Source organism: Chiloscyllium plagiosum, chromosome 47 (genome assembly GCF_004010195.1).
Source record: "Chiloscyllium plagiosum isolate BGI_BamShark_2017 chromosome 47, ASM401019v2, whole genome shotgun sequence".
Classification (NCBI taxonomy): domain Eukaryota; kingdom Metazoa; phylum Chordata; class Chondrichthyes; order Orectolobiformes; family Hemiscylliidae; genus Chiloscyllium; species Chiloscyllium plagiosum.
This window is the reverse complement of record NC_057756.1, coordinates 8,907,212-8,914,896: the sequence shown is the minus strand read 5'-3', so window position 1 is coordinate 8,914,896 and position 7,685 is coordinate 8,907,212. Positions and strand designations below refer to the sequence as shown.

General features: G+C 46.1%; 1 protein-coding gene across 1 annotated transcript in view; it reads right to left on the bottom strand.

The window, feature by feature from the left end:
• LOC122544195 (basement membrane-specific heparan sulfate proteoglycan core protein-like) overlaps positions 1-7,685 on the bottom strand; it is an 82,848-nt gene that overhangs the window by 39,760 nt on the left and 35,403 nt on the right. Inside the window, exons 10-11 of the mRNA XM_043683246.1 lie at positions 4,520-4,813; positions 585-878 (exon numbers count right to left, since the gene is read on the bottom strand). Coding sequence (XP_043539181.1) covers positions 585-878; positions 4,520-4,813 — 588 coding nt within the window. The remainder of the gene's footprint in view (positions 1-584; positions 879-4,519; positions 4,814-7,685) is intronic.

The following is a 7,685-nucleotide window of genomic DNA, read 5'->3' as shown; positions in this document are numbered from 1 at the left end:
GAGAGAGAGAGAGAGACAGGGAGGGAGTGAGAAAGAGAGAGAGAGAGAGACAGAGAGAGTACAGAAGCGATTTACAAGAAGAGTCCAGGGATAAGAAACGCCAACGATGAGGATTAATCTAAGAAGCTGGGAACTGTTTTCCCTGGGAGGAGAAGGCAGAGAGAAGGAGGTCCCAGTGAGGAGGGGGAGGGAGAGGGGGCTGGAGAGAGATGGCAGGGAGAAGCTGTTCCCGCTTGGAAAAGGAACAAGAACGAGGGAGGCAGAGGGTGCATAGGTTTAAAGTAACGTGTAAATGGAGCAAGGTGGGGATGGGGAACTGAGGGAAAAATGTTCTCACCTAGTGAGTAGTTAGGGTGTGGAATGTACTGCCTGGAAATGTGCTGGGAGCAGGTTAAAAGGAAGTGTGCATTGGATGGGGCAGACGCATAGAGATGGGGTATGGTGCAGACTAGTTGGGGATAGAACCAATAAAGGCACGACAGGCCAAACTGTCTATTTCCACCTACTCCTGCTCCTATGTCTAAGGGAACGGGAATCCCCCAGGAAGCATTAACATCACAGACCCAGGTGTAGCTGTGACCCACCTGTCAGAACGATGGAGACGGACCGACTGGAAGATGAAGTGACCCAGCGACCAGACACCATGGTCTTGTAGGAACACGTGTAGAGACCCTGGCAGCTGTTAGTCAGGTTCTGAATGGTGTGTCTGAGGGACTGTTGGCTGGTGGTGTCCTCCACGACGGAGATCGAGTCCTTTCGCAAACAGACTCGAGCCGGGGAGATGCCGTTGGGAAGAACGCACTCAATGGTGACTGTCTCTCCCTCCAGATAGACAGGGAACACAGGACTCAGAGAGATGCTGGGCTCTGTTGGAGGATCTGAAACAGGAGGGACAGGCAAGATCATTTTCAACCAGGGTAGTAATTGTACCAGCCACCACCTCTTCCTCTGGCAGCTCATTCCATACATGCACCACCCTCTGTGTGAAAGAATTGCCCCCTTAGGTCCCTTTTACATTCTTTCCCACTGACCCTAACCCTATGTCCTCTAATTCTGGACTCCCCCACTCCAGGGAAAAGACCTTGACTTTCATCCTATCCACGCCCCCTCATGATTTTATAAACTTCTATAAGGTCACCCCACAGCCTCTGACACTCCAGGGAAAATAGCCCCAGACTATTCAGCCTCCCCTATAGCTGAAACCCTCAAATATCCTTGCAAGTCCTTTCTGAACACTTTCAATTTTAACAACACCTTTTCTATAGGGGCAGGGGGACCAGAATTGAATGCAGCATTCTAAAAGTGGCCATACCAATGTCCTGTATAGTCACAACCTGACCTCCCAATCCTATACTGACCAATGAAAGCAAGCATACCAAATGCCTCCTTCACTATCCTGTCTCCCCATGACTCCACTTTTTTTTATTTTTTTTTCCACAAGTTTACAAAAGAAAACTAATAAAAAACCCAAGTATAAACATTGATATACAGTTAAATCTTAAATAAATGATAACCAAAATCTATCAAACAAGAAAACAGAAATGCCAAGAGAAAAAAAAAGACAAAACTCAACGAACTACTCATCTAACTTACAACTAACCAGAGTGTATCATTAAAATTCTTACATTATTCAAGAGAAAAAAAGAAAAAAAATCCAACGGATAACACATAAATTGAGCAGTGATATACATGCTCGGAATGTGTTAACATCAGATCATAACAAAACACGTATTTATCCAAAACATCCCGAGCATAGAGCATATAAAATTCACAAAAATAAAAGCTCTCTAGTACATTCTATATTTGGTAATGTTAATACCATATATGAACATATATGACTATAAAATTTACAGTCTCAGCAATTAATAATTAAATATATTAATACAAAATAGCAGGGGAAAACAACCCCGCTCCCAAGGACAAAGATAAAATAAGATAAGGTAGCCACCTTCCCCCCATCTACATTAACTAGACCCCCTGGCCTATGTATATATAAAAAAAAGGAAAGGAAATCGCTAAGTAAAGGATAAATAAATAAGCCCGTCTTCCCACGCCCCGGAGATAATATTAAACAGTAAGATAATAAAAGGAGAAAAAAAGGGAGGGGGGGGTAGACCGGGGTGGAGGTAGGGAAAAACAACATCAACTAACTCTTATAGTTTGTCTAAAAGAGTCCAAAAGTGCCTTGGCCTTCTCCAGTGATCCGAAGTTAAACACGGACCCTTCATGGCTAAAGCGTAGATAGCTGGGTAGCGCAAGGAGTATTGCATGTTTAAATCCCTTAAATGCTTCTTTGCTTCATCAAACACCTTCCTCTTTCGAACCAAAGCTGGGGAAAAGTTCTGAAATAACATAATCTTGGATCCTTTATGAGTCATGGCTTGTGGATCTTTCCCAAGATTTCTGGAGGCTTCCAAAAGCATCTGCCTCACCTTATAGCTCTGCAGCCAGAACAGGACCGGGCGAGGGCGCTGGTTCGAGCCGGGCCCGCGTATTGTGACCCGGTAAGCCCATTCTACCCTTACCTGGCCTGATCCAGCCTCCAGATTCAATAACTGTGGAAGCCACTGTTCAAGGAACCTTGTAAGCTGGCCTTCTTCTTCCCGTTCGGGAAGGCCCAGCAAACGAATATTTTTTCAACAACCTCAACGCAATCCACGGCCGATTCTGCAATGGCCTCGGAGAATCCGCCCCTCCGACTTGGCATTCAATTTCTTCGATGTCTTGGCTGTGCTTTTGTAGTGCAGCCAAGAGTGAATTCCACCGACTTCGGGCCTTTTCTATGAAAGCATCGATCTTCATGTCGAGTTTGGAGATTATTTCCGCGAGGCTCGCCACCATAGTTAAGTCCCCCGGGGCGGCTGCGGACGCCTCTGCTGCAGCTGGGGAGGGTGGGGGAGGGGCTCCTGCCTGCTGAGAGCTGCAGGCTCTTTTCCCCCTAGTCATTTTTACAGGAGACTGAACTGTATAAATTTAGTACTAAACCACTAATAACATTAAATAAAAACAATTTTTAGTTGATTTGGTGAGTGTGGTGGGGGAGGGTGGCCCACTTTGCCTAGGTCTTGGGAGGAGCACTATAGACTCAGACTTGCTGAGTCGCCGCCATCTTGGATCTCCATGACTCCACTTTCAAGGAGCTATGAACCTGCATCCCAATGTCTCTGCGTTTGGCAACATTCCCCAGGTCACTATTATTAAGTGTATAAACCCTGCCCTGATTTGCCTTTCCAAAATACAGCACCTCACATTTATCTAAATTAAATTCCATCAGCCACTCCTCAGTCCATTGGCCCATCTGCTCAAGGTCCTGTTGTACTCTGAGATAACCTTCTTCGCTGTTTGCTACACCACCAATCTTGGTGTCATCTGCAAGCGTACTAACCATCACTCCTATTTTCAGATCCAAATCATTTATATAAATGATGACAAGCATTGGACCCTGCGCCGATCCTTGTGGCACACCGCTGGTCACAGGCCTCCAGTCCGAAAAGCAACTTTCCACAAACACCCTGTCTCCTAACTTGGAGCCAATTTTGTGTACAACTGGCCAACTCTCCCTGGATTCCATGTGTTCGAGCCCAGCTAACCAGTCTACCATACGAAACCATGTTGAACGCCTTACTGAAGTCCTTATAGACAATGCCCCCCGGTCTTCTTTCATTAATCTTCTTTGTCACTTCTTCCAAAAACTCAGTCAAGTTGATGAGACATGACTTCCCACGCAGAAAGCCATGTTGACTGTCCCTAATCAGTCCTTGACTTTCCAAACTCAAATAAATCCTGACCCTCAGAATCCCCTCCAACAACTTACCCATCACCGATGTGAGGCTCACTGGTCTATAGTTCCATGGCTTTTCCTTACCACCTTTCTTAAATAATGGCACCACATTAGCCACTGTCCAGTCTTTTGGCACCTCACTTGTGTCTATCGATGATGCAAATGTCTCAGCAAAGGGTCCAGCAATCACTTTCCCAGCTTCCCACAAAGTTCAGGGATACACCTGATGAGGTCTCAGGCAATTTATCCACCTTTAACTTGCTGTCTGTCAGAGCAGGAGAGACAGAAACACTCAACACATTGAAGAAGGCTCAAGACAGGTGCTTGTGATGCCAAGGCTATGGGCAAAGGGCTGGGCAAATAGAATTGGGGACTAGTAAGGTTGTGGTTTGTGACAGGAGTGGACTAAATGGGCTGAATGGAATACTCCTGCTACTACATCTAAGAGAGCAGGAATCCCTCAGAAAGCATTAACATCATAGATTGAAACTTTATTGCTGGAACAGCACAGCAGGTCAGGCAGCATCCAGGGAACAGGAGATTCGACGTTTCGGGCACAGGCCCTTCTTCAGGAATTCCTGAAGAAGGGCCTGTGCCCGAAACGTCGAATCTCCTGTTCCCTGGATGCTGCCTGACCTGCTGTGCTGTTCCAGCAATAAAGTTTCAACTTTGATCTCCAGCATCTGCAGACCTCACTTTCTCCTTAACATCATAGACCCAGGCGGAGCTGCGACTCACCTGTCAGAACAATGGGGACAGACTGACTGGGAGATGAAGTGACCCAGAGACCAGACACCATGGTCTTGTAGGAACACGTGTAGAGTCCTTGGCTGCTGCTGGTCAGGTTCTGAATCGTGTGTCTGAGGGACCGTCGGCTGGTGGCGTCATCCACGATGGAGATCGAGTCCTTTTGTAACCGGAATCGAGCCGGGGACTTGCCGTTGGGAAGAACGCACTCAATGGTGACCATCTCTCCCTCTAGATAGACAGGGAACGCAGGGCTCAGAGAGATGCTGGGCTCTGTTGGAGGATCTGAAACAGGAGGGACAGGCAAGATCATTTTCAACCAACTGAGCTCAGAGCTCATTCGAGAGAGCCGCATACACCAGGCCAAAAGTGCTGTGATATCTGTTCATAGAAGATCCGTTATGAAGCTTTGATCTAATGTAAGGGCTTACTTTGTTCCCCAAAGCAACTCTGAGCAGGTAGACAGCGTGGATAGGTAGACCCATGGAAGGTGATGCTGGAAGGTAAAGACTTACACATTTAATGGTCGGGCCCTGAGGAGTGTTGTCAAACAGAGAGACCTAGGAGTGGAATGGTTAGTAAGTTTGCAGATGACACCAAAATTGGTGATGCAATGTACAGTGAAGTTGGAGATAGAGTTTAATAGAGATAAACATGACACGTTGCATTTTGGTAAGGCAAATCAGGGTAGGGTTTAATGGTAAGGTCCTGCCGAACCAAGGGACTTTGGGATGTAGGTTTATAGTTCTTTGAAAGTGGAGTCACAGGTAAACAAGACAGTGAAGAAGGCACTTGACATCCTTGCCTTCATCAGTCAGAGCAATGAGTGTCGCCATTGGGATGTGATGTTATGGCTGTATAGGACATTGATGTGGCTGCTTTTGGAATATTGCATTCAATATGGGTCACCCTGCTATACTGGTCACTCTTATTAAACTGGAAAGGGTGCAATAAAGGATGTTACCAAGACTTTGAGTTACAAGGAGAGGCTGGGACGTTTTCCCCAGAGTATCAGAGGCTGAAGGGTGACTTTATAGAGGTTGATAAAATCATGAGGACAAAGAAAAAGTGAATAGCCACTGTCTTTTACCCAGGTAGGGAAGTCTAAACTTATACCAACAGATTCAAGAACAGCATATTCCTTGCTGTTATCAGACTCATGAATGGACCTCTCAGATATTAGAGTTGGTCTTTCTCTGTCATTGTGACACTATATTCTGCATTCTGTTCTGTTACCCATCTAAACTCCTATAGACCTAAAGTTCTCCATCTTTCTCCATAAGACAAACCCATCATCTCTGGAATTGATTGAGTGTATCTTCTCTGAACTCCGTCCAATACAACTCCATCCCTCCTCAAGTAAAGGGGACAAAAACTACACAGGGTACTCCAGGAGCAGAAACAGTTGTACAGTTATGACACTTTAACTACTCTCCCTCTTTTCTCTGAGCTACCTCCGATGCAACTCCATCCCTCCTTGAATAAGAGAACTGGAACTCTACGCGGTACTCCAGGAGCAGAAATACCTGTACCGTTATGACACCACTTTAGCTACTCTCCCTCTTTTCTCTGAGCTACCTCTGATGCAACTCCATCCCTCCTCGAGTAAGAGAACCAGAACTCTATGCGATACTCCGAGTGCGGAAGTGCCAATACCTTGTACTGTTGTGACAACACTTTAGCTACTCTCCTGCCTTTCTCTGAACTGCTTCCAATATAACTCCATCGTTCCTCAAGTATAAGTAATCAAAACTCCTCACCATGTCCCAGTTGTGGTCTGGCTAGTGCCTGGTACAGTTTTTGTTGTACCCCATTTGCTTCTTCTCCATGATCCCTCTGTCCTGGGGCTTTCCGCAGTCTTTCTCCTGTTTAATTAATCTTCATCTCCTCTCTTCCTCCTGCATCACCTCACACCTCCCCTCATTACATTCCATCTGTTTGCCCACCATTGAACCCTGTCTAAATCCCACTTTGCATCATCCTCAGCATCTACCTTCCCATCTATTTGGGGACAACTGCAAACCTGCTGACAGTCCATTCACTTTCCTTCATCCGGGTCGCTGATGTACATTGTGAATAATTATGGTCCTGGCATTGATTCCTGTGGCACACCGTTAATTACAGTTTGCCATACTGAAAAGATCCCAAATTTGGAAATTTACCACAATCTAAAGGTGACTAATACCTTTTTCTACCTGAAGAGTAGTTTGAGAGCAGAGAGCATCACCTCAGAGAATAAGGGTCATCAGTTTAAGATGGAGACAATGGTGCCGACTTACAGGTCTATAGCACAGGCAAAAGCCCTCTAAATCTTTTCTGCGTACTTTTCAGTTTAATAACATCCTCCCTATAGCTGGGAGGCCAGAATTGTACTCAGTTTTCCAAAAGTGGCCGCACCAATGTCTTGTCCAGCTGCAACACGACAACCCAACAGCTGTACTCAATGCTCTGACCGATGAAGGCAAGTGTGCCAAGTATATGAAATAGGAGCAGGAATAGGCCATCTGGCCCATCGAGCCTGCTCCGCCAGTCAATAAGATCATGGCTGACCTTTCTTGTGGACTCAGCTTCACTTACCCACCCACTCACTGTCACCCGTAATTTCTTTACCGTTCAAAAATTTATCTTTACCTTAAAAACATTCAACAAGGTAGCCTCATCTGTTTTACTGGATGGGGAACTCCACAGATTCACAACCCTCTGGGTGAAGATGTTCCTCCTCAACTCAATCCTAAATCTGCTCCCCCTTATTTGGAGTCTGTACTCCCCTAGTTCTATTTTCACTCACCAGAGATTCCACCACCCTCACTTCTAAATCCAAACTAATAAGGAGAAGGTGCTAGAAAAACTGAATGGCCTGAAGGTGGATATATCACCTGGACCAGATGGACTACACCGCAGAGTTCTGAGAGGTGAAAAATGTGTTGCTGGAAAAGCGCAGCAGGTCAGGCAGCATCCAAGGAGCAGGAGAATCGACGTTTCGGGCATAAGCCCTTCTTCAGGAATGAGGAAGGTGTGCCAAGCAGGCTAAGATAAAAGGTAGGGAGGAGGTACTTGGGGGAGGGACGTTGGGAATGCGATAGGTGGGAAGGAGGTTAAGGTGAGGGTGATAGGCCGGAAAGTGGGTGGGGGCAGAGAGGTCAGGAAGAAGATTGCA